Source organism: Equus caballus, chromosome 29, assembly GCF_041296265.1.
Source record: "Equus caballus isolate H_3958 breed thoroughbred chromosome 29, TB-T2T, whole genome shotgun sequence".
In the NCBI taxonomy this organism is placed as follows: Eukaryota; Metazoa; Chordata; class Mammalia; order Perissodactyla; family Equidae; genus Equus; species Equus caballus.
The window spans coordinates 20,801,487-20,829,299 of record NC_091712.1 but is presented as its reverse complement, the minus strand read 5'-3'; the positions used below and the strand labels follow the sequence as shown (position 1 = coordinate 20,829,299).

Here is a 27,813-nt window from a genome sequence, read left to right as displayed (position 1 = left end):
AGGATGCACGGAAGACTCCAGGCATCAGCACAGGTGCTGGCACACCGCCCCAAATACCAGCCACAAGTCAGCGGCTACACCACAGGATGCCCAGTGACCAAGAGAGGCCAAACTCCCTGCAGTACGACAGGGCAGAGGCAGGCTGGTGATGAGGGAACAAGCAGGGCAACATAACTTACCTGGAGGTCCATAAGGGGGACCCTTCAGAAGGGGGGAAAACTGAAAGCTGTGGGGATTAACCCAAAGGAGCTATTTTAAATCAAGAGAGGCTAGACTTTTTTTTTTCACCAAGCTCATAATAGTTTACAACATTGTGAGATTTCAGTTGTACATGTCTTGGCTATTGTGAATAATGCTGCAATGAACCTAGGGGTGCATAAGTCACTTTGAATTGTTGATTTCAAGTTCTTTGGATAGATACCCAGTAGTGGGATAGCTAGGTCATAGGGTATTTCTATTTTTAGCTTTTTGAGAAATCTCCATAATGTTTTCCATAGTGTCTGTACCAGTTTGCATTCCCACCAGCAGTGTATGAGGGTTCCCTATTCTCCACAACCTCTCCAACATTTGTTATTTTTTGTCTTAGTGATATAGCTATTTTAACAGGTGGAAGGTGATATCTTAGTGTAGTTTTGATTTACATTTCCCTGATGATTAGTGATGTTGAGCATCTTTTCATGTGCCTATTGGCCATCTGTATACCTTCTTTGGAGTAATGTCTGTTCATATCCTCTGCCCATTTTTTGATCAGGTTGTTTGTTTTTTTGTTTTTCAAAAGAGGCTAGACACTTTCAATCGGCAAAATCAAGTTTTTCGACCACCAGTGGAAAGACATGTTCAAATTAAAGGAAATTACATAAATTTGTGCACATCTGAGTCAAGATATGTGATTTTTTTTTTTTTTTTTGACCAGAGTGCATGTAGAATATATTTGAAGGAGAATCGTGGAGAGAAGGTAGGTTGAAATTACAACACTCAAGTCTTCTTTGAGGGCAGGGAGATCAAAGAGATTCGTGTCCGTTTCCCTGATCTCTGAATAGAATGGGTGGGACTACATCTGGTAATCTAAGAATAAATGGAAGATTTTCTCCTGGAGGACATTGTGCTAAATGAAATAAGCCAGTTACAGAAAGACAAATACTGCATGATTCTGCTTCTAAGCAGCATCTAAAATAGTCAAACTCATACAAGCAGAAAATACAACATTGGTTGCCAGGGGCTTGGGGTGGGAAAATGGGGAGATGTTCAATGGGTATAAAGTTTCAGTTATGCTACATGAATAAGTTCTAGAGATGTGCTGTACCACATATTGCCTCTAGCTAACGATATTGTGCATTTTCAGATTTGTTAAGAGGGTAGATCTCATGTTAAGTACCCGCCCCCCCCCCCCCCCACACACACAAAAGGGACACAAGGAAACTTTGCAAAGTGTTGGGTATGTTTGTTACCTTGATTGTGGTGATGGTATCGCGGGTATTTGCATCTGTCCAAACTCATCAAATTGTACACATTAAATATGTTCAGTTCTTCAGATATCAGTTAAATCTCAATAAAGCTATTTTAAAAGAAGAATAAATTGAGGGTTTTTTAGTGCTCTTAAGGAATTCCTCATTCCTTCTTTGAAATATCAGTCCTCTGCCTATAGGGCATAAATAAGAAATATCCTTTCTGAGGAAATTATTAACAATATTACCCCCCAAATGAAAACCTCACACAGGCAGGCCGAACGGAAAGTCCATTTGAGCTCCTTGGGGCCCCTGAGCAGAATCTGCAGAATTCCAAGAAGACGGAGCACAAATCTTGGCTAGAGCACATCTGTCTTGCACATTCACGACCCTCCTGGGCAGAGCAGAAAAGATTCTCCTTTCTTTTACACCTTCAAGTTTGTTGTTTTAGCTCATAATTGGTTCCATTTAAGAGAATAATCCAAATAAACTGACCTCAGAGATTACAATGTGTTAGCTTGTCTTCTGTTTTAAATCGGTGTCAGCAGCTGTTTATTGCTTCAAACAGGACAAAATAATTAAGATGATCCCTTAATGTTTTACACCTTGCAAGTGAAGATTCCGAATGGCCATCAAAGCTTAAAAAAGCAACACATTTCCTTCAAAGCAAACCCTAGGTCTAACCGTGAAATCCTCCCCACGTGTGCACAACATTGAAGCAAGACGAGGTTTGGTTGGGGCCGCCATTTCTCTGCGGTGGACCGGGATGAAGCGGGAGGGAAGAAGGTGCAGAAGCAGATAGCACCATTTGCCAGCAGTCAGGGAGCCGTTCACCATCGTTATGGGCCTGTCTGTGTGTAAGTTTGGGATATGTCCACAGTGCAAATTGAGCAAATTCTCATGGCGGCTCCCACCAAAGAAACAGTTCTCACAGCTCCAGCACAAACGTTTCAGAGGCCTTCAGCCTCTTTTTGTCTCTGAACGTGCTGAATTGTACAGGAGAGTTGCAGAAAACTCACATTTGCTCTTTAGTACAACCTAAATATCACCCAGTGGAACTTATGAGGGTTACGTTCATTTTTTAGGCCATTTTGTTACTATTAGTGGCGCAGTTGTAAGACCTTAGTATTTTTCCAAAAGTATGACTATACCTTCTTAAATGCCTAATTTGCACTCACTGAATCACACATTGGGAGAACTTGGCTCATTCAGAATTAAAAATATACTGAACCGACTGAAGTAACTTGAGGGGATTCTTTGTCTGTGAGTCAGAGACTGTGAAACTGTTGGAATGCCTAACAGAGTCCCTTCTAGAGAGACCCAGTGTGAGTGTGTCTCAAGTCCACTGATCCTGCTGGTAAGGATGCCCCAAACCACCTTTTCTTATTATAGATTTGAACAGTTTAGTTTTAAAAATAACCATACCCAACCCAGTAATTCTCCTCCTGGGTATATACCCAAAAGAATTGAAAGCAGGGATTCGAACAGATATTTTACACGTATGTTCACAGCAGCATTACTTAAAATAGCCAAAAGATGGAAACAACCCAAGTGCCAATCAAAGATGAATGGATAAACAAAATGTGGTGTATATTTATACAATAGAATATTATTCAGTCATAAAATGGAAGGAAATTCTGACACATGCTACAACATGGATGAACCTTGAAGACACTCTACTGAGTGAAACAAACCAGACACGATAGGACAAATATTGTATGATTCCACTTATATGAGGTTCCTAGAGTGGTCAAATTCATAGAGACAGAAAATAGAACACTGGTTACCGGGGCGGGAGGAAGGGAAGGAGTTTAATGGATACAGAGTTTCAGTTTGAGAAGATGAAAACGTTCTGGAGATGGAAAGTGGTGATGGTCACACAACAGTGTGAATGTACATAATGCCACTGAACTGTACACTTAAAAATGGTTGAAACAGTAAATTTTATGTTATGTATATTTTACCACAATAAAAAAATTATAAAATAATAACTGTACCCAAAATATAATGTTGACTATGTTCTTCTAGATGAATTGCATTACATTTATATAAATTTTAATTTTAAAAGCCATCACATCAATAGAAAGAGCATGACTTGGAGAGATCTGTCAGGAGGGAAAAAAGCACTAAGACAAAATGGCTGATGGTCTGCCATAACCCAAAGAAAGAAAGAAAACCCACATAAATTGAAGCGACAGTACTGGTAAAAGAAATCCCTTAACCTAACCGAGTGGATAGACTAAAACTTGTCCAAGATGGTACCCACTGGCCACATGTGACTAGTGAGTACTTGAAATGTGGCTAGTCCAAAGTGAACTGTGACATAAGTGTAAAATACACAACTTCAAAGATTTAGTGAAAAAGAAAATAAAACATATCTCATCAATAATTTTTATATTGATTAAATGTTTGAAACTATTTTGGATGCATTGGGTTAAACGTATTAAAATTAATTTCACCTGTTTTCTTTTTACTTTTTTTATACAGCTTCTAGACAATTTTAAATTACACAGTCCCTTATTTTATATTTCCATTGGACAGCACTGCTCTCGAGGTGTACCAGGTTGCTTCACGGTATCACAGCACAGAGGAAGAGTTCATTTCAGGCTCACGGACTCATTCTCTAAGGTATAAGAGACCAACGTTGTTGGTTACTTTTAAGACTTTGTCAGTTCTGCCAATTTTTCCTTAACCTTTTTTCTCATCCTTGTTCCTTTCTATGTTGATTTGGGAGATTGCCTACAACTTTATACTACGCCCTGCATCACAAAATCTTTATTGATCTCATTTCCTCTCCTATAATCTATTCAGTCAGCGTACTCTGATCAGATTAACTTTTAGGAAATCCTCGTGTAGAATGGTTTTTCCATGTTTAAAAGGAAGTGACTACAGTCTGGAGAATTTGCAGATTCTGGGTTTTCCAGAGATTCTGAATCAGTAGGTTGCGGGTAGGGCCCAGACTCGGCATTTTAACAGCTACCCCAGATGGGTCTTCATGCACAAGGTCTGAGGAACACTGGCCTGTAGGATTAAGCTCAGATTCCTCAAAGTAATTTTCAAGGCTCTTTTACCTTCATAAACTTATTAGTCAGTCTATCTGAGGGAGAATGGGAAGCAAACACCTAGAGAAACTTTGGAAGAAAATAGTCCTCTGTTCTGAGTGTTGATACTTGCCCAGTTGAGGGCAGGAGGTTGGCCCTAAAGATGTCTCCAGCTCTGCTATTCTATGACCATAAACTTACTGTTATAATTAGCCACATCTTCAGACTAATTTTTCCAAGCTTCTGCCTGAATTTGAGGACGTCAAACTATTCAACACTGCATTTTCTAGTGCTGACACCCTAATACGAATCTATGTGGATCAAGAGAGTTTTGACATGTGTCCTTTTTCATAAACTATTTTCTTTGGTTTTCTATTGATGAGCCTCACGCATCTTTAGGGATGCTAATGTCAGGACTTAATCAAATAAACTCTCATTCTAATAGACAAAAATCATGACATTGCGGATGGATGAACTGAAGGCCATATCTGGCTCACAGAATTGTTTTGATTTTTCTGCCCGGTTACTGTCACAGTTTGTGTCCCCCTCCTAAATTCCTATGTGGAAGCCCTAACCCCTAGTGTGACAGTATTTGGGGACAGGCCTTTTAAGCAGGTAATTAAGGTTAAATGAGGGCAAAAGGGTGGGGCCCTAATCCCATAGGAACAGTGTCCTTATAAGAAGAGGAAGAGACACTGGAGATTAATCTCTCTGCATGTGCACAGAGGGAAGGCCACGTGAGGACACAGCAAGAAGGTGTCTGTCTGCAAGCCAGGAAGAGGGGCCTCACCAGAAACCAACCTGCCCGCACTTTGATCCTGGACTTCCAGCCTCTAGAACTGTGAGAAAATAAATGTCTGTTGTTTCAGCCCCCCAGTCTGTGGTATTGTTCTGGCAGCCCTAGCAACTAATAGTTACCAGTATTTACAATTTGGGAGATTGCCTATAAAAATCTGAATTTTCTCAAAAAATAAGATCTGGCAACAGTTGGCTAGAGATGAGTAGTAATTTGTCTGCACTCTCCAGTTCTCCACAGTCTCCACCACTCCCTTTTGTCTCCCAGACACAGAAGCTAAAGGTCAATTGGCAATTATATCAGTATTATTTTTTTAAAAATCTAGCTCTTTTCACTCATTTACATTACTTGCCTGACACTTGTGAACATTTAGGTTGGTAACTGCTGATGTAATCCACTGCCAAGGGTCAATTTTCTTTCCAGTAGTGAAAAAGTATTTGCATTTAACTATCTACACTCTTTTGTCTGCACACTCTTTTTCCTATATAGTCTTCTTTTATGGCCATGCCAACCAGTTACGGATTCTTCAAGCCTATATGAACCATACTGATATACACTAATATACCTTTCAATCACGAAAATAAATTAAGACATAAATCTAAACTGTAATGACAAATCTTAACTCTGAACATCATGGGCCAATTATGTAATTTGCAAAGGATGTCTTTTATCAACTAATAAATCAGGGTGGCATGAACTGGCAAAAGAAAAGCTCCCTCTGGTCTTGACAGATGCAAATAAAGAATAAATTACTTTTACTTGGAAATTTGAAAATAATGGATTGGGAGTATAAGGACTCCATCTGTTACACGATTTCAAGTCAGCCATGACAGTTGCGCATCAGAAACATATTGAAATATTAACTTTACTTCTTGCATTTATAGAATTAAAGCATAAAACATTTTAAGAGCCAGAAAATGTAATAACCATTTGTCAGAGAAAATGGGAGCAGAAGCTGGAGACAGAAATTAAAGCAGAGGGAAAAAAGGGGAAAACAATTGCTAGAATGAAGGGAAATTAACGTGACAATTAGAGCATAAAGGAATAGCACAAAAGCACAAAGGAGAAAAACATGACTCTTTAAAGGAGAACACAAGACTACGAAACTGTACTATATTTACTTATTGGTTGGCACATTTTGGTTGGAAGTGTATTTCTATTAGATTAATTCAGGCAAAACATATAAAGAGACAATAGTAAGTCCCAATATTGTTCATCTTAGGCATCTATAACAGAATAAACAACAAATGGATCAAAATCATTCCTTTCTTTTCAAAACAACAGTATATGAAGCAATCTATCAATGTTCTTTTGAGTTATTTCATTTGTCTGCTTTCTCTGCTCTTGGAATAGAATTTAGCTGCTTAACTGTCAAAAATCAACTAAGGAGGGGCTGGCCCCGTGGCCAAGTGGTTAAGTTTGCGTGCTCCGCTGCAGGCGGCCCAGTGTTTCGTTGGTTCGAATCCTGGGCGTGGACATGGCACTGCTCATCAAACCACGCTGAGGCAGCGTCCCACATGCCACAACTAGAAGGACCCACAATGAAGAATACACAACTATGTACTGGGGGGCTTTGGGGAGAAAAAGGGAAAAAAATAAAATCTTAAAAAAAAAATCAACTAAGGAAACGTTCAGAATTTACATATGGGCCACTTCAGTCTGTTTCAAGTATACAGCACTATTATTAGTTGTAGTTGAAAGCTATTATAAATGTGCATTTTGTAGACTAAAAATATTTTACACTGTTTTAGATATTGAAGTTAAAATTCTTTTTTTGTCAAAATAAACTTGTTTATTTTATGTAAGTGTTGTGTATCCCACTCGTAAACTGAAGATCTTTCTTTTAAAGTTAGTATTAGGAAGAATGTCTTCTTAGAAGTTTCCAAATAATAAAAAAGTAAACTTCATTGGGAGAGATTTTATTATCATTTTTTTTAGGTTTTATGTTTATTTTTTAATTAATTATTTATTTTCAGATGTACATCAAAATATATATCGAATTCTGTGTATATTATATCATGTTCACCACCTGAAAACTAATTATACGGCCATACCACCCTGAACGCGCCCGATCTCGTCTGATCTCGGAAGCTAAGCAGGGTCGGGCCTGGTTAGTACTTGGATGAGACTTTTAATTTTTTAAAAAAGTAATTCACGTTATTGTGAAATAGATTAGAAAACACAGAGGAGCAAAAGAGACAACAAAAATTCGAAATAATCATTGTTTAATCACAGTTTAGTGTGTTTAAGTCAGGTCTTTTACTGTGACGAGCTACATATATATAATGTTTTTTAATGTGCTCACACTGTATATACGGCTTCAGACCCTGCTTTCCAATTTAACAATATCTTATGAAAAGCTTTCTATGTCATTAACTATTATTCTACAACATGCTTTCACTCTGTGGTTGAACCATAATTGAATTAACCAAAATTTTTTCCTCTAAGATTTTTACCGTTATAAACAATGATGTGGCTAACACCCTTGTAGATAAACCCTTGGGCATAATCCAAAAGGCACACAAAATTATAAAGTTTTTGGTGTGCATTGCCAAATTGCCCCTACAGAATGATTGTGCCCATTTAGATAAAACCTAGTATGATATGAGATTATTTATTTTACCAATTCGCCTGTATTTTTTTTCTTAAAGATTTTATTTTTTTCCTTTTTCTCCCCAAAGCCCCCCGGTACATAGTTGTATATTCTTAGTTGTGGGTCCTTCTAGTTGTGGCATGTGGGATGCCACCTCAGTGTGGCTCGAGGAGCAGTGCCTTGTCCGTGCCCAGGATTCGAACTGACAAAACACTGGGCTGCCTGCAGCAGAGCACGCAAACTTAACCACTCGGCCACGGTGCCAGCCACAATCTGCCTCTATTTTAAATAAGATCATGAGTAAGAATTACCTAATACAGTGCCTGAATTTAGTAGCATTATACAAAATGTGGTTCCCTTTCTACTCTATTCTCATTGAGGAAGAGAATTCCACTTTCTACCCTTAAGTACATGAGGAACATTGGGGTTTTTTGGCATTTAATGCAGTGAAGTTCTTAAATAAGCGGGTTTCCTTACTGTTTTCACTGAATTATGGGAATGGACATAGCTATTCATTCCCCAGTCTTCCATGGAATGAGATTAAACATCTTCAATTATTTGGACTGTGAAATTTTCATTATCTTTTTAACCTAATCCCATTAGGTAAAAGACAAAGAAAGGATTTACTCAGGCCTCTTGGTTGTCTATCGACAACTGAGATTCTCATTTTCCTAAATGGAAATAAAGTTTCTGAATATTTTGGATCATCTCTCAAATCCATGCAAATGCCTTAGAGATGCATAAGGTTAACCCCAAAATCTATCAAAATAACAGGATTCACAATGCCATCCCCTAAGAAATCTAACCTTCCATTCACTTTCAGAACCTAGAAAAGTTTTTAAAAAGAAACAAGTTATTTCTAGTGCAAGTCATCCTGAGATGACTTGCAAAAGAACCCCGAGGACCTACAAACAGGAGAACATTTCTAAGGGGAAACCTTGCAAAGTAGAGCGGACGATCAAGGAATATCTGTTTAAACTCTTTCCACCTTAAACTCCTTTCAAATGGAAACACCAGCTATCGCCAAGAGCATCCTGGATCCCCAAGATGTCCTGGGGAAAAATAAAACCTAAAAAATAACCTAGTCGCTGAAAACTTATAAAGAATTAATGTTGCCAGCTTCAAATAGCAGAAAAAAATTTTAACACAGAAAAAATCTTACACAAAAATGAATTTAAAAAAAAGGGAGCGTTCTCATGGCATGTGGTAACAAAGAAATGGTGCAATCTTCTACCCATTTGTTCTCAGACAGCTATGGGTGCTTTCACTGCCTGTTGACATTTTTTTGGTAAGATCGGGGTTTTCTGTTGTGCCCTTTCACGACGAAAAGCCAAAACTGACGTTTAAATTCAGCTTTTTTGTTTACTCTAAGGGTACTAGTATTTCTGGTGTTTGAGTTAAAAAAAAAAATTTTAGAAATACACGAGATGATTTTCATGTTAATTTCCTTTATCTGTTTCCAAGTGCTTAGTTTCTTTTAAAATGGCGCTCTTGGGGCCGTCCTGTGGCCCAGTGGTTAAGTTCGCGCGCTCCGGTTCGGGGGCCCAGGGTTTCGCCCGTTCGGATCCTGGGCACGGACATGCTGAGATGGCGTCCCACAACCAGAAGGACTTGCAACTAGGATTCACAACTATGTACTGGGGGGCTTTGGAGAGGAGAAGAAGAAGAAGAAAAAAAGATTGGCAACAGATGTTAGCTCAGATGCCAATCTTTAATAAAGCGGCACTGTTTTTATTTAAGGGATTTATTAATCATACAAACGGAAGCCCCGAGCTTCTCTGTCAAGCATATTGTAAAGAGCAATGCTGCTCGTTCCCCACCGTTTGGCCAGTTCTTCTGTGCTGCTGGTTTTGCCTATTGCTTCCCTTCACTCCTAGGACCCACCTATTCCAAGAATATTTAAAAATCTTAAGACAATGGTGAACATTTCCTTTAATAAAAATATAACAATAATCTATTTATTCACTTTTTTATAGCCATCATAATCCATGGTTTCTAGATGTATTTTTAATGTTAGTGAAACAGCTAAACCGTGACTAACATTAGAAAAATCTACTGTTGAAAGTTAAAGGATTTACACTAATCGTTAAATTCAGTTCTTAGTTAGCATTAATATCATTTCCTTGTTCCTATTATCCTCTTTTATAACCTCCTTCGAAAAGCAGTGAAGATGAAGTGGTGTTTTACCAAACCTTAAAATTCTCAGAAATGCCTTATCTTTTTACTGGAGAATCCATCACTGGTATAATTTTCATCCTGTGCAGCCTTTTCATTTCACACAGATTATTTACATTTAATTCAATTAAGTTTACGATCTTCTCCAAATTATGACAAACATACACAGTACTTAATATTTTTCAATAAAATCTCCTTGCCTGCTCTTTAAAGCATTAACTGAGACTGCCGGTTTAAGGAGCTGATGCGTATACAAAGCTATTTTCCTGGCTGGTATAAGATGGTTGGGACAGTTAGTTCCTAAACATTTCAGCACACCGAGGTTACGTATATGATTATTTTAAGTGGCTTCTAATGTTTCTATAACCTGATAAAATGCTGTTAATCCTTTGTAGCCTCTTTTTAAAAAGTACCTTGTGTGCTGAAAACAAGTTCAGAAATTCAAAGCAATTTTATGTGAAGTAATGTTATCCTTACATCAGCATAAATTAATTCTTTCCATAAAAGTGTTGGTGGATCCCGTGAGGGAAATAAAACATGTCATTGTTTATGCTTTGTAAGTCCAAAAGCAAAAATCTCACCCATTGCTTATGTTTTTGTGATCTGCATTATCTGGCCCAGTGACAGTTATACATTATCTTCTCAGATGTTTGATAGTATGTAGGAGAAATTTGGAATGACCTCGGGATGCTCTCTCAAGTCCAGCTGCTGAACTCTAAATTCTATTTAATAACCGTTTGTGAAATCAGCACATCTCCTCGGAACTCTCCTGTGGGTTGCAAGTGATCAAACAGACAAAGCCACAATGACAGGACAGTTAGATGGGTTTAACAGAAGATGTTCAAACTGCACACCGGGAAGGCCATATCTTTTATTAAAATCATCACAAATACAAAAGCATCACTGAAATATACATATACCGTATACATATATTCTCAAATTCCTGGAAAATTATCACCGATTTATTGGCTTTCCATTTCATTATATGGCATATCCCTAAAACATTAAATAGAATTAAAATATCCATGCAGCTTTTGGATGAACAGCATCCTTTGCATTTTTAATTCATGTGTTTTCATTCAGACATTTGTCTGTTTGTCAAGGATTGGCTAATAAATTTCACCCAATTTAGGATTCCTGGCCACGGGAGTGACGTTCCGTGTCATGTAAAATTTGGTAGCTTGTAATGTCTTTTCCAATTTCAAGTGTATCTTGCCTTTTCTGTAGCAAGAGCCAGCCTGCGGATGTTGGATATACAACCAGCTGCGGCTTCCTGGAGCTCTTGATCAGGGGACCCAACCATATCCAGTAGAAGCTGTGACACATAAAGGAGGAGGAGGAGAAGGGAAACAAGAATAAAACCGTTAGTCTAAAGACGTAAAGTTAGGCTATGAAAACAATTTTAAATATTAAATATTTTTAAAAGTCACCAGTAAAAGTACAAGAAATTGCATTTGGGAAAATACAAATATAAATGGTTCTTAATCAGATGCAGGAATTTCTCATGGAATTCTTACCTTTCAATTTTCTGGAGCTGAGCTAGACCTGTTCCTCTCTCCTTTCTTTAATCATCTAACTGCTGTGGATCCTGCTTTGAAATTTCTCTGGCATCCTTTCTGGCTTTTCCCCCTCCCAGGACAAGCCAGCAGCATATCAGCCCTAGACTGTTAGTACACCCTCTTGGCTGTAATCCCTCTGCATTCCAATCCACCTGATCATGTCACAACCTAACTGTACCAGGTCCTTAACAGAGACTTTCATTGACTCCCCATGCTCACTAACTAGAGCCCAGTGTATTGAGCTGTCCCTACAGGATTTTTGTGTTCTGGCCTCAGTTTACCTTTCTTGCCATTCATCTTTCTCCTGCTCCCTCCATACTACAAGCTCACACTTCCCCACTTTCCTTGCCTCGATTGATGCCATTTCTCTGCCTAAAATGCCCTCCATTCCCCTTCTCTGACTTTCTAAATTTTATCCATCTTTCACCACCCAGCTACAGCTAACTTTTCCACAAAGCCCCCACTGATTTCCATCAAATGGAAATGATGATTTCCCCCTCATCATAACTCTCATAGCAGTTTAATCAAATGTGAGTTGCTACACTTATATTTTCCCCTTCTGAAGAGATATTTGGATTAATTCTTTCTGTCCTTCTTTATATCGTAAACTCTGAAACTTGTTATATCATATGGTGCCCTAATACATAACAGATGCCAAATAAATGTCAAATAAATGAATTAGAACTTTTAAAATCTATCAATTATGATTCTAATTAGTAGTTCTGATAAAAGTTTTAAAAATTTAATTTGAATTGTATATTTTCTATCCAGTACAAATGTTGATAATGTCAGAAAATGAGGATGACTTGATGAGCAAAGAAAGGGTGTAAAGAGAAATACTGTGAAACATCTGAATATGGCAGCCTTAGGAGTTTGGCTTTTATTCTGTAGGTAATAAAAAAGAAGTTATTTCAGCACTTTAATCAGCAGAGTGACAGGGTCATATTTGTATTTTAGAAAGATAACTTTTATGGCAACTTATAGAATATTGGCTGTAGGAGAAGAGACTGATGGATACCACGATACTTCAGGATAGAAGTGACAAGGACTGAATGAAGCAGGAACCAGGGATGGCACAGAAGGAATGAATTCAAGGGATATTTAGGGACTAAACTATTCAACAAATGACCCAAGGACAGTTGGTTATCCAAGTAGAAGAAAATAAAAATAGTAATCTCACATCATACATAAACATCAATTCCAGGTGGATTAATGATTTAAATAAGAAAGGACAAATATAAAACATTTAGAAGGTTGTGTATGAGAAAACCTTGATCAGCTTGGGGTATTGGAGGATGTCTAGCCCCTCGGGTCCCCGACCTCCTCATTCTAATGATCTTCCACTTTAGCCTCCCACTTCCAGGTCCTTATATTCCCTCACTCTCAATAGTCCTGCCTCCAAACTCTCTGACCACAATTTCTTCTCCTCTGATTTGGCCATCGAACTTACTTGTTTGTTCTCATCACAACCTCTAGTCCATTGGCCTATATACTTTTTCTTTAACCATGTCCTGTCTTCACTTCCTCCACAATGAGTTTATATTCCATAGTACATCTTTTCAACCATTCTCTTACCAGTTTTTTTGAACGATTCACCCTGAGCTAACATCTGTTGCCAATCTTCCTCCTTTTTTTCTTTCTCCTTAAAGCCCCAGTGCATTTGTATATCCTAGTCCTTCTAGTTCTTCTATGTGAGCCACCACCACAGCTTGGCAACTGACAAATGGGTGGTATGGTTCCACAACCGGGAAATGAACCCTGGCTGCCAAGGCAGTAAGAGCACCAAACTTAGGCCATCAGGGCTGGCTCTCTTACCAGTTTTTTAAACCTCCTTATGACATCCATCCACTAAAACCATAACCAACTCTGTAACATGCCCCCACCTTAACAAAGCCCTGCTGGAGGCAATATGTATACAACAAGGCAAATGAATCCACTATAAATCCAACCTCAACTGGATTCTCCCAGCAATCTAAACATGCCTCTCTCTCATTAGGTCACTTTCTCACTCTTTCCAATGCCTATTTCAAATCTTCTTCATTCTTCTCCAATCTCCAACTCTTCTTTACAGCCCCTATTCTCAGCAGATAACCTATAAGGGCTCCTTCATAAACTTGATGGAAGTCATTAGATAGGAACTACTTCAACCAAATCTGCAAACCTACGTGCACTTAGCACACCTTTTTCTCCTTCTCTTCCAGTGATAAAGGATGCATCTCTCCTTGTATCCTTCTATTCAAGGTCCCCCACTCCACTTGTATTCTTCATCCAGACTCCTCCTTAGGACATTTTACCACCACATGCTCCCTCTCTTCTTAGTTTATGTGGAACCTCTCCCTTCTACTGATTCCTTCCCATTATCACTTAAACACACATCTCCATTTCTTAAACAACAACAATAACAACCACCTCCCTCCCCCAAACCCACCATTTTGACTCATTTTTTCCTCTTCATAAACAAATTTCTTTAAAGAGTTGTCTGGACTCACTGTCTCCAGTCTTAAATTCCACTCGACTCACACCAGGTTGGCTTCTGCCTTTAGCTCTCCACTGAAACACCACTCTTGAAGATCATCAATAACTTCCATGTTGCAAAGAGCAATTGACACACGAGTCCTCATCTTATTTGACCCCTTAATGGCAGTTGATATAATCGACCACTTTCTCCCGTTTGTAATTGTCTCTGCTATTGGCTTCTTATATCACACCCTCCTGGTTTTCTTTAAATCCATTTATCCTCATCTCTCTCTCTTCATTGACGGCTCTTTCTCTTCCTCCCAACCATAAATGGTTAGAGTTCCTTAGAACAAATTCCTTTTCTGTTCTCTCCCCTAGATGGTTTCTTTCAGTACCTGACTTCAAACATCATTCATATGGAACCATCTTCTAAATTTATATCTCCACCTCAGAACCTTCTTTTTAATGACACTTCATATCCAATGCTTCTTAGACATCTCCACTTGGAAGTCTCACAGCTATCTCAAACTTAATATATTCCAAATTATTCTCCAATATCAATAATAGATATCATCACTTAGTGGCTCAAGCCAGAAATCTCCCTGCCTCACACTCACTCACATCCTCATCTCCCCTGCACTCTATCCAGCTAACTATCATATTCTTGTGATTCAATTCCCGACACTTATTTCAAAGCCATTCACTTCTTTCTATGGCCACTGTTACTCACCACCCCTGTAAATCCTAAACAGCTTCTCACTGTCTTTGTACCCTCTCTTGCCCTCCTGTAGTTAATCACTCATACTGCCTCCAGAGTAGTTTCCTAAATCGTGAAATTCACCGACAAGGGGCAAAATTCTAGAGAAACAAAACAGAATGAGACATAGTCAGTCTTCTGGGATTCAAGAAGAAGAAATATTCTCTTCTGAGTTAGGGAAACAGGGCCATTTTTGGGAGCTCATGCCTTGTGAGTTTTGCATTGTTAATGTAATTAAACAAGGAAGCCATTAAGTTCGGTGGCTCCAACGCCTTGGTAAGCAAACCAAAACTTTAATCAGAGTCAATGCACCGAATCTGAGAAAATGAAACCTAAGGACAACCAGTCCCCAACAGCCAGCTAGGCCTTCCCGAATAAGGCAACCACTTAAGCTACAGCCAATCAAGTAATTTCCATGCTTTGCCTCTGCTTTTGTCTTCTCTATAAAAACCTTCCCCTACATCCTGTTGGTGGAGCCCTGCTAACCATGTTCAGTTTGACCCTGCCCAATGTGAATCGATGTTTATTCAAACAAACTCTTGTAAATTTTACCAGTGCCTCAGTTTATCTTTTAACAGCATTGCAGAGTGTTTTTCTCCAGCATCATTCAATAACCTAGGTTTAGGACAGAGGAAATAGATTACAGGATTGTAAATCATTTTAACAGCCATTTGGTCCAAGCTCGGCTGGAAGGGAAGTAAGAACAGAAGGCTACTGAGAATCTAGGAGAATTAGGAGGAGGGACTTCAGTGAAATAGGAAAACGGTTTTGGCGAGATTGAAGTGTAGGAAGAAGTAAGAAGTTGAAAAAGAGGGCATTGTAGTCTGAGAATGGAATATTTGGAGTTTAAGATTTCACAGCTAAAGTTAAGTATTGACAAGGTCCAGGGTATGGCCATGGGAAGGCAGGTCAGTATAAGATTGTTAAGAAATTTTGTATACACACACATAACTTATCCTATATTCGTACTCTCCCTCTCTGTCTCTGCAGGAAGAGGAAATAATGGGAAAATAAAAGGAAGGAAGAAGAAGAGAGGCATCAGCTCTCCTCGGTTCCTGTAGCACACAGCTCAGAGGTCTCTGTCTAGCCACTCACACTCAAATCCCTTTCCCAGCTTGCAACTTTGAACTCTTGATCTGCACTTGAGTATTTTTATCAATCCTTACTATTATATGAAAGCTTTTAAAGCAGATGTAACTATATGAAGTTTAGACTATTTCTTCTAAATATATATTTCATACAGAAGTTCATCCACCTCCTTTTTTTCATACTTGCACACATTTTATGTGCCCACCTCCATCACTGTAACCCTCCCTCACAGGGCCAGCCTGCCTTGCTTCTGCTCTGGTCCCTGGTCTCTCCTCCAAGGTTTTTTGCTGATGACTTTTAAATCTGGGAAGAGGGGAAATAGAATCTTAGCTATGAATCCTGACTATCTGAGTAGGGAACTAGACACTTGCCCTGTGCTGTTCAGCTCCTTTGTAGAAAAGCCAGTGTCAAACAGCAGTCAAGTCACCCCGAGCCTTAATGTCACAGCTCTTTGGATTTGTCTCCTGACTCTTCCATTTACCGGGCAGGTGACTGAACCTCTTACCTCTCTCTTCTCATATGTGAAATGGGATCGTCTACCTCTGAGGGTTATTGTGAAGAAGAATGAGATCATACAGACCTTTAAACAACGGTTGAACGCCTGTATTCACAGCCTTTTGCTGTCTGTACGTCCTTCATCTCCCCTTCCTTCCCTCTTCCCGTTCTGTCTGATTGTTTCCTGAGCCTTGTTTGGATCCAAGTATGTAGCTATGTAGGGTGTGAGAGGGAAAACTGGAGAAGCACAGGCTGCGAGAATTTACACTGGAAAGGGCAGAGGATTCCTTGTGGGAGAGAAGAAAACAACAGATGGGGAAGGAAAGGAGGAAGGAGGAGGGGGGAGGAGCCTCTACCCTGTTTTGAAGAAAGAGTTTGGAGAGCTTGGAGTAGAGGGGTTATTTTAGGAGCAACTTCAGGGTGAGAGAGAGATACTGAGTGTAAGAAAGAGAAGAGGATTTTAAAGCAGTTTAACAGTGCACGAATGTGCTCTCTATTTTCAAGAGAGAGTGAAGCTAGGATTCAAATTGCTTTCAGTATCTATTTGGTTGCCCCTCTTTTGTGTCTCTGACTGCATTTCCAAGTCAGGACTGGACCATGCGGTAGCTTGGCTTCATACAGGTTATGCCTTTAAATCGCGTACATCCAGTGCCCAGTACAAAGTCAGTGCCCCATAAACGGTGTTCATTATCATGGTGATGATTTCGCCAGTTCTAAAGTCTGGTTCTGGCATTTGTTCCCTGGAGCCCACCCCAGTTAGTTTGGGAGGAAGGAGGAAGCAGGAATTTTGGCCCTAAGGTCAGTCTAGCCCCTCTCAGCACTTCCTCCAGGCCTCACCTCATCTCTGGTTGACCTCCATGGGTACCAATGACCCAGGCTTCACTTGGCATCAGCTGTTGCCACTGCCGCCTTGCATGATGCCCCTTGTCCTGATGCCTGCCCAAACCGAACCAGCATTTTGCCCATACTCCCTCAGACCTCGTTGTTGTTCTGTGGTCCCCTCTCCAGCTTTCCAAGAGTCACTTGTACTTATTCCCAGACTCTTGATGCCACTTACATAATTTCATATTACATAAACTAATGAACTGTGAGTGTGAAATGTACTAGTCATAACGTTTGGCATGCGGCTGGCATCTCGGTGTTTCACAGAGAACCTGCAGGGTGGTGGCCATTCCAGGAGTCAGCTAGATAAGTGCTGCTGACAGGAGCATCTATTTATGTTAGAATACAGTGTTTAATCAATGCAGGACTCTTTTTATGACTCTACTCTGTAAACGACTTTTTCTATGACCTGACTAATTCCTAGTTCTGAATGCATTAAGAGGACTACCACTCTTTTAGGAATTAATTTTGCCTAAGTTTCTGGCATTAACCAGGAGCTTTCATTTTATATCCCATATGCAGGATGGTGAATGTTTAGCCTAAAAACTCGACTAGTGGAGCCCAGCAGTCCAGTATTTTGAAGTCCTAAAGTATAAGGAAGGGCGAAATGTTAAAAAATAGACAAAAGGAGACAAGTTTGGCTTAGAGTGGTACACATGGAGGCCAGCGAGATTGCTTCCTTAAACGTACCTTGAATCTCTCATTGGCAACAGGCCCATGGGTTACCTAACGTTCGTACTACATGAAATGATTTTATTAGCTACCAAGCTTACTGCATTCCAGGCACCGTGATTTATTCTTTACTAGTTAATTTATCCTGCTCTGCCCATTTTCCTTAGCAGGAACATTCTTAATCTAGGGGGTACAGTTGGAAGTGTAGAATTTTCTGTGTGCTCAGGGTATGAACGGCTTGATATTTGAGAAGCAGTCCGAGGCCTCTCTTTTGGTGATGTTGCTATCTGAATTGATTGCTTTTCCTGAATTTTATTTTGTTGTCAATGAATGTTATCATTGCTCCCAGAGGCTAGGTGGCTCATGCTGCTTTAATAAGCTTAATAGCAATGTGCTACTTTCCCAAACCACTATCTGAACAACATATACTACGTATGTATCTTGGCTTTGAATGGAGCTCAGGAATATATGCTCTTTTTTTTCTTAAGAGCTTCACAAGCAGACTAGGGCACTCAGAGGAATGCTTTAAAATGAATATAAACATCCACATCACAGAAACTTACGGCAAAGTCCTGCATTGGATGGGCACCTAAGAGAAAGAGTGAGCCACATGTGCTTTCAAATGACTAACACACGAGCAAGGTGAAGGTGGTTTGTAACACGCTGCAATCATTACTTAAAAGGAGGACTTTTCTTAGGAAAGTGAGATGCAAATTGGGTACAAGTGATTATGGACTCAGTATATAGCTTTTCGGTATACATTTTTTGATCCGTAGACTTTTTCCAACTATAAAAACATTTTTAATATTATACGGGGGAAAAACACCTCAGGTTTACCTTTTTGAAGTGTTTGTTCCTTTCGAAAACTTTCCTCTTTTTAATCCTCCCCCTCCCCCAAGCGTGCCCAAGGACTTTACATTTATTGGGCGTTTCATATATACACTGAAGGAAAACCAGCCCTCTTGCTTTAACACTTAATTGCATAGAGCACTTTAAACCAGCATTCAAACACATAACTTTTTACAACGTTGGCGTGAACGAGGACACGGGGAGGGGCACAAAGCACGGCTTGTGGAGCGTGCTAACGCGAATACTTCCTCAGCGTCAAAGGCTTTGATGCGAAGGCGCATGCCCTCAGTATGCAGCTGTGACCCGCGACTCACATCCGCTGGCAGGTGAGGCAGAGGCAGTTTGGGAATGGGTGTCTGCATTCAATTTTTACTCTTATATCGAGCAGTTCATGATTTTATATAATATTTCAGTTGTAGGAAAAATATGTACTAACTTGAGTGATAACAGATTTTCTTGTGGTTTGACTCAACATTGTTTGGGTGAACACAGACTGGAAATATGAGTTTTAATTAGAGCCGGATGAGCTCTGAAATACCTGCATGCACACCGAGCTTAGCGGGTTTTCCAGGAAGATCTTGAGTTTCTGGAGCTGATTTGAACTGGGAACCGTTATGCTGTTCTCCCGTTTACAAGGCGTTGAGGTGTAGTTGTGGCACTAACGAACAACTGCGTCTACCCTGCACCGTGGCTTCCCGGCTGTCCAGGTTGGCCGGGCTCTGCTGCTGTTGCAGCCCAGACTCCACAGCGGTTTCTTTCACGTCCCGGCTTTGAGCCCTGGTAATTCATTTCATATGACAGCACACCAGAGCCATGGGCCTCAAAACACATTTTACACTTGCTGGTTCTGTTTGGTCCGTGAAGTGAACCAAGGGGCTTCTCTTTTAGGGGTGTCTGTCCACCTTCCACTGACAGGAGTGCCTGCCCAGGGCCATGTCCGCAAAGCATGAAAGGGAGTTCTACTTGTTCCATCTAATGCCATTTCTGTGCAGATATTCACTCACACTTGAGTAGATTTGTCCTCTGGTTTTTCTTCCATGTTGTTTTTTCATAAGACTTCCACTAGAGAGCTTTGTGCCCTAACAGACACGCAGACACACACAGATTAGTGCTGGGTCCAGAGTATTGGGCGGTAGAAATGGAATGTATAATAAAGAGAGCTCTAATAACCTTCTTCTAAAGAATGCCAGAAATGCTAGAAATGGAGAATGACTTGATTACTGGTTGGACCAGGAGACTGGGACCCTGCTTTGCTGTCTACATTAGAGGAAAAGGAAGCGGCGAGTCTCTGCACGCCCGGGGCAGAAGCTCATGTTATCATCTGGAATGGCTTCAAGTCGCTCTTCAATTTTTATTACTATCAAATATAAAGAATACCTGTGCATATGGAGGTTTCCTGGATAAGAATAAGGATGGATAGAGAGATACATGTGGTCAGGGTTGTTTAGAATTGCATTCTGTTATTGGATAGATCAAAGTGACAAAGATAATTCTCTGGAAGTAAAAAAAAAAGTATGTTCCCATAGATTATGGAGTGTAGTGGCTGAGAGTTCATGCTTTGGATTTGAATCCTGGCTCCTTCTAACGGGGTATGACCTGAGGTATCTATTTCTCCTTGGGCCTCAGTTTTCTTAACAATAAAATTAGACTTTTTAATAGTGTGAGGATTAAATGAGATACTGAATGTAAGTCCTTGCGCTACATGCTCATAAAAGACACTCGTTATTAGCACTATATTGTTGGTGTTATCTTGAACTGGGGGCTGGTTGTTCTTGAATAGAAAGATTAGAACAAATTTGTTGCTAGCTCACTTTTTCTGTTCGAGTTCCAATTGTATTGATCCAAATAAGCAATTTTAGTCTAGTTATACTGAGAATCAGTGTGTTAACAGGAGGCTTGTGGTGCCCTGTTAAGAGAAGAAAAATATAAGGCAAGGTAGCAGCACTAACACAACCTGATGTTCGTTATAATGGATCAGTTCTTATTCCAAATTAGAGCTTTCTCCTGAGTCAGTCTCTAGTCCAGAAGGACATCAGACCCCCACAGGTAAACAAAGGCATGAAGTAGATATTAATGAAGATGGAATGAATGCATTAGATCTGGAATATATTTGCAAGGGGAAATAGGGGAAGTCAGATGAATAGGGAAGTGGTCAGAATTTTAAATATTCACAGAAAGGTAAGGCTAAACTATATTATTTATTAATTTATATTATAAAAGATCAGAACTCACTTACACCTCTTGTGTTATTAGAGTAATTAAATAAACCTACTCTACCTTCCTCTTGCAAAAGATCATCCTATGAACTCAAGTTCCTAAGACTAATCAGAATTTACATGCTTTTTTAGTTAAGTATTGTACTTTTTCCTATCGAGTTGGAAGATGTTGAAGTTAGAAAACTCAATCTAAGCAAAGGAATGTGGAGAAGACCATAAAGTAGTGAAATAAATGGATGATTTTTTTAATGGTGAATATTAATTTCTTCCCCTGCTTGATGTTTTCAAGACCTGTAAGAAAAAGATCTGCACCCGCCTGCAACTGCTTTGAAGGAAGGCAACAATGAGCTAAGAAAAGATGCAACAAATAAGGGCCAGGGGGAATGTGCAAGAGGAAGCCACCTGTGAAAACCACGTGTTTATTATTATCTACAATACCTCTATAGAGGAGGCAAAGTTATATTTGTAAAGTTCTCAGAACAAGGCCTAACTCACAGGAACTGCTCTGTAGTCGTCACCCATTGTTACTCCAGTAGAAAACACACTTCAGGCACTGGACACCCAACCTGACGCTAGTAATAAGTGACAAGTGACAAAATGTGTCCAGTACTGGCTGGCATGATTGACCCTCTCATGAAGAAGTCAGGTTGCTGCTACCCAGTGGAGGCTGGGAGTCATGTGGGTGGGCACCTCTGTATAAGGAAAGGCAAGAGGCCCTGAGGGAAAGGTCAGTACAACAGTGTCTCTGAGTCCCTGTCAAGTTCTGCTTCTGTGATAGGTTCCAAGAGTCCCTTCTGGAGAAATAAGTGAGCCTGAAGAGACACGAGTTGCAGCAGCTACAGTCTCTGGCAGGTTGTAATGTGGACTGGGTACTGCAGGTCCTATAGGGATATAGTGGGAGGAACAGACTGCTCTATATTTTCTGCTTTGGGTTTCACTATGGCTCTCCTGTGGTTCTAAGCAATAGGACAAAGAACATTTCTGTGGGGTAAAATGATCCAGGAAACAAATCAGTCAGGAACTTCATCAACATGTGGTCAAGAGAAGACCAAGTAGGAGTTAGAATCTGAGTTGGACTCATCAACATTCTATTTGTAGGTTTAAATGATATTGACATAATCATATCCTCCAGTAGCTTCCTGAAAAATGTGCAAAGGAGGGAAACTTCTTAAGACTTACATGTCTTCTCTCATACTTGATTAACAGTTTGCCTGGGTATAGAATTCTAGATTGGAAGTAATTTTTGAAGAGTTGGAAGAGTTTTGAAGGCATTGCTCCATTGTATTCTTGCTTCCAGTGTTGAGAATTTCATGTTTGGATGTGATCTCTCTCTCTCTCTCCTTTTTTCTCTTTTGAAGATTATAGAATCTTTTTAAAAATTTTACTTAATGTTCTAAATTTTACAGTGCTGTACCTGTCATAGGTCTGTTTTTATCCATTGCTGCAGGGCACTTGATGGGCCCTTTCAATCTGGCAATTCATGCACTGCAATTCTGGAAAATTTTCTTGAATTATTTCATTTCATTTCCTCCTCTCCATTTTTGCAGTTCTCTCTTTTGGGAACTAATATTCTGAAGTTAGATCTTTTGTACTGGTTCTCTAATTTTTTCTTATCTTTTCTTTCCTATTTCATCTCTTTATCTTTTTGCCCTACTGTCTGAGAGATTTCTTTAAATTTATTTTCCAACTAGTCTATTGAATTTGTGCTCCCTGAATGTTCTTTTTTACAGAGTCCTCTATGGTTTCATGGATGCAATACCTTTTATATCACTCTGAGGATATTAATTTTTTTTCTTCTCTCTGCTACAGTGTTTCTTCCAAGGCCTGCTGGGTTTGTATGTTCGTTCCTATTTGTTTCAGTCTCTATCTTCCAGGTTCAAGATGTCCTTCAGATGTCAGTTACTTGTTGGATGATTGGAAACCTTGAGCACATAGATGGGGCTTGTTGACATTGTGCTTTACTACAGGGTCATCTGAGAGGTCTCAGATTCCAGAAAAAATGCCATCTTTATATCAGCTCTGGTTTCAGTGCCTGCATTTAACTTGGGTTATCTCCTACTGGGGAGAGACGGAAAGTCTATGTGGTTGTCCTATTGTCAGATTAGTTTTGTGAGAGAATATTTTAAAATAAAGTTTTTGGAGGGAACTTGTATACAGATATATACATATTTGTATACAAGTGGAATGAGGTAGGCTTAATTGTGACTCCTCCAAATTTTAAGTTTCCAGCTCTGATCTGAACTCATACCATTCGATTGCCTGCTTGACGTCTCAACTTGGATATAAAAATGCTCCTCAAATTTCACAAAGGTGAACTCCTGATCCTCTCGTCAAAACCTGCTTTCCCACAGCCTCCATCTCTGTTCATGTCAACTCATCTCTCCGGTTGCTTGGGCCAAAAACCTTGAAGTATCCTTGACTTCTTTTTTTCTCTCATAGTACTTATCCAAGCTATGGACAAAACCTGTTGGCTCTACCCTCAAAATGTATCCAGAATCTGACCTCTTCTCATGCCTCCATTGCTGTGACCTGAACCACTAGCATCTTTTGCCTGAATTTAATGATTAGGCCAAGTTTTTGATACGCAAAGAGATCTGGAGCTGACTTTGAAGGTACAGCCTGAAGAAAATAATCACTAGGATTGGGAATTTGGGAGAATCTTTTTTTCTTTTTAAGGTGAAATATCAGAGAAGAGAAAAGACAGCTAAGTGATCCACAAGGAGAATAAAAGTCTAGTTCAGAAATGGCCATGGGACCTTTTAAGAACTGCCGTATGTAATACTTGACTTGGAAGTTGTTGGCATTGTTGCAATGTATATTCCCTTCCATCACTCCAAATCTTTTATTATTATTATTATTATTATTGTACAAAATGACCTTATAAGAATGTTCTTGTTTTGCTTGTTTTGGTTTGGTTGTTGTTTTCATGGAGGTAGAAGTTAGTGGCACAGACAAGAAAAAAGGTTGAGTTGTAAGTCTAGGCCAGCTCCATGTAAGATAGAAACAACATGCTTACAAGAGCAACACAACCCATAACCCAAATGAAATTATCAGAAGCTGGACAAAATATAGAATTCCCTCCAAATAGACTTTGCCTAGGGCATGGAAAGTGGAGGCGGAGATTTGAGACAATATTTCCTACATGATGATGGTTAGCCCTACCTAACATCTGAGCTACTGAATATATGTTTTTTTGTAATGTGATAAAATTGTGACTTCAAATGACATCTCACCTCAAAATAAAACAAACAGTTTGACTCAAACAGTAACCTCTCCTCTGGCCTCAGACCTTGACCTCCTCATCTCAATTGATCTTCTTCTCTGTGCCACATTAAGTAGTTAACCATTCTCGTGGTTACGCCTGGACCTTATTAATACCAGCAACTGATCCATCTCTGCCTCTAATTGCCCTCCATCAGAAATTCCAGGTTCTGGAAGAGACAGAATGGGATCAAGAACACAGGAGGTACTTACCTATCTTAATAATCTCCTTGCTGTGGCCTACACTCTATGGTCCACCATGTCAACTGCCTTCTGTCATTAGGTTTAGCTCTCTTTTCCCTATTCTCCTACCGTGCCAATATTACAAATTGAAATCTTGTATCTCAACCACATTTCTGGTCATGCACACAAATTGGTGCAATTGCATACACATTCATGATCACTCATCTCATTTGGCTCTCAATTCTGCCCAGGTGTCTCTGTTGTCAACTTCCATTCTCCACAGCAGCTATTTAAAATGTTGTCTACTCTCCTCAAATTACCTAACCCACCACTTCAGTCCCCTCACCCTCAGCATGTGCCTTTGCCTCCTACTGGATGGGGAAAATAGAAATCACAAAAAGGGAAATGGCCCAGCTCCCTGCCTTCACACTCACAGATTTCCATGGCAGGCATGCCCATCCTTTCCTCTTTGCCATGTTCATGTTCCTCTCCATCATGTTCAAGAGGTGTCTGTCTCTCCTTCAGGCTAAACTCATCTCCTTGCCCTCCAGCTCTGAATTCCCCTGCCTCTCCACCTCCTCTGGAAGCTCACTTTGCCATTATCCTCCCTCTTTCTAGTATCTGCACTGCCTCGCCTCTCTTCCTGCTCTTGCCACTTAGCACTGAAACATGCTCAAGTTGGCTGGGCTGTCTGAGAACAGAAACAAAATGAACAAAAGGAAAAACTGCTCAAATCAAACTTCCCTATTTCCCCTTCTAGCTATCATCCTCACTACTCTTCTTCTCAGGCAAACTTTTCAAAGAGTGGTCTCCACTCGCTGCCTCCATTTCCTCACTTCTTTTCCAAGATTATCAGAAATCACGTTGCTATGAATCCGGTGGATACTTTTGGTTCTTGTCTTCACTTTTCTGTAACATCTATCCCATTGGTCATGTTCTTGTGCTTAAAATAATCTCTTCTCTTGACGTCTTTAAAATAGTACTTTCCTGATTTGTTTGGATTTTTTTCTCTTTAATATTCTAATTGCTTCTTTTGTGGAATCCTCTTTTTGCCCATCATGGTATGACTCAGGGTATCATAGTATGTCCTTAAACCCTCTCATTTTTTTCTTTTCTCTGTACACCCTCCAAGAGAAATGTCATTCACTCTCACTATTTCATGAACCATGGCTCTCAAATAGTCTTTAAGGTTTCATTTACTTATTAAGTATATATCTCACATCTCTACTTTTGTTCAACTGTCTTCCAAGGTGTTCAAAGCCAATATGTCCCAAACAAACTCTCATTTCCTCTAGAAGCAGATTCCTTCTATCATCCTTAAATCCAGCCACCCAACCCAGACATTTAGGTGTCCTCTCTCACCTTATTCCTCATTCTTTACATCCAAAAAGTAACGATGTCTTATTGTTTTTACTTCCCAAATATCTCTTGAATCCATCCATTCCTCTCCATTCCCAGTGCTATGACCTCTGTTGAAGCCACATTATCTCTCTCTGAACACTGCCTAACTCATCTTCCATCCTTGTTCCCTTCCATTCTCAAACCAAAGTAACTTCTCAAAGGCAAATGGAAAAACTGATTCCCCTGGCTCAAAATATTTCAATGGTTCCCCAATGCCGTAGGCATAAAATTCTAGTTGCCCAAAAGGGTTCACAGGGGTCTTCCTCAGGGGCTCCAGTTGATATTTTTCCCTTCTGTTTATCTTTAGCTTCTAATTTTTTTCAGTGAACATACATTACTTATGTTATTTAAAAAGTTATAACAAGTGGACTGGCCAAAAAGAAGAGAGGCCTACAAAGGAGATGAGTCATCAAAGAGGTAGGAGGAGGACCCAGAGACTGTGGAATCACAGAAACCCGGGAAGGGTGACATTTTAAGGAACCGGTGAGGTCAATATTATAATATACCTTGGAGAGATTAAGTTACTTGAGGACTGAAAAGAGTCCCTTGGATTTAGACATTTGGAAATCCTAGAGATTACTGATAGCACAATCTCTGAATTTTTGAAGGTAAGAGCCAATGGTAGTGGGCTGAAGAGTCAGAGGCAGCTGGGGCAAAGAGGATCCTCAGAGAATGCTACTCCTCTGATATGGTGGACTCTACAGAGGATGTGCTCAATACTGGGGAGTTAGAAAATGAGCAAGTAGGCAAGGAGAGATTAAGATTGAATATGCAGAAGTTAGAGGAAATAGCCAATGTCAGAATTTCCAGCTTTTGGAGGAGACAAAATGGGATCATGAGTACAGTGGGTAAGAATAGCCAGCAGAGAAATTCCAGAGAGAAGATGTTTATCCTGAATGCAGCTACAGATAAGTTTGTAGGTGTGGCACAGGAAGTTGAGGTATTTTCTGCCTATAACCTCACTTTTCTTTTTAATATTGAAGGCAAATTCATGTGAGTAATATCCCTACTTAATACAGACATAAGTTTACAATTGATAACAACATAGAAATATTTTAAAGCAATAAAAGATATGTACTATTTATTAGAAAAAAATTACCTTAATTATGTAAAGAAGTTTTCCATGGAAAGATTTTGTTTGGGTTTACAACTTTGCTCTAGGAAATGCTAAGAATTTATAAAATCTGATGTATAATTGTAAAATTAAATCTTATCAAGCTAAGAAAAAATTTCAAATTGTTTAATATAAGAATAAGGCCAAGCCAGGAATTATCTAAATAAGGATAATAATTTCCACAATATTCCTCAATATTAGAATCAGTCTAAATTCTTAATGTTATATTGTTTGCATTTATATCCCAAAATTGGCACACCGTTAGAAGGAATTCAAAACCAAAGACATGTTAATATTAAAAATACTTTATTGGATATAGAATTCATCCCCCATGGGGGTAAAAATGGAAAGATATCCATAGGACAATAAGCCAAAGATTTGAAAAGGGAAAAAAAAAACCTTTAGTGAAACCACTTTCCCAATTTTATTTTGATTTCTTTTCAGCTTTCAAAAGCAGATTAATATGGAAAAAATAAAGCACAAGCCTGGAGAGAAGAGCCACAATTTTTCTTCTTCAGTGTCAAAGAAATAGCTTTCCCTGCTCCTACTAAATTGGAACTAAGCTCATAAAGACGAAAATAAATGACTAATTTCTTGGGAAATAACCTTAAGTGAAAGATTCTTTTGGCCCAATAATTGCTTTTCTTAAACTCCAGTTGACTTAACCTCATTCTCAAGGCCTCTCTTGCCCTTCCTTCCACTGCGCCCTCTTGGTATCAAGTGTACCTTAAAAGTCTGTCTCGTCATTTGCTACCCATCTGGGGAATGTTTTCCTAATCTGATACAATTTGTGGGAAAGAATAAGTCAAATGTGATTGTGTTTTCTTA

The 27,813-nt window shown here is 39.4% G+C and overlaps 1 protein-coding gene across 12 annotated transcripts in view; it reads right to left on the bottom strand.

The window, feature by feature from the left end:
• Positions 1 to 10,901: 10,901 nt before the first annotated feature.
• The window catches only part of ODAD2 (outer dynein arm docking complex subunit 2), a 186,688-nt gene continuing 169,776 nt past the window's right edge, over positions 10,902 to 27,813 (bottom strand). For all 12 annotated transcript variants that reach the window (XM_023632245.2, XM_070254738.1, XM_023632243.2 and 9 more), the window contains one exon: positions 10,902 to 11,365. In XM_023632245.2, coding sequence (XP_023488013.1) covers positions 11,252 to 11,365 — 114 coding nt within the window. In that variant the 3' untranslated portion in view covers positions 10,902 to 11,251. The remainder of the gene's footprint in view (positions 11,366 to 27,813) is intronic.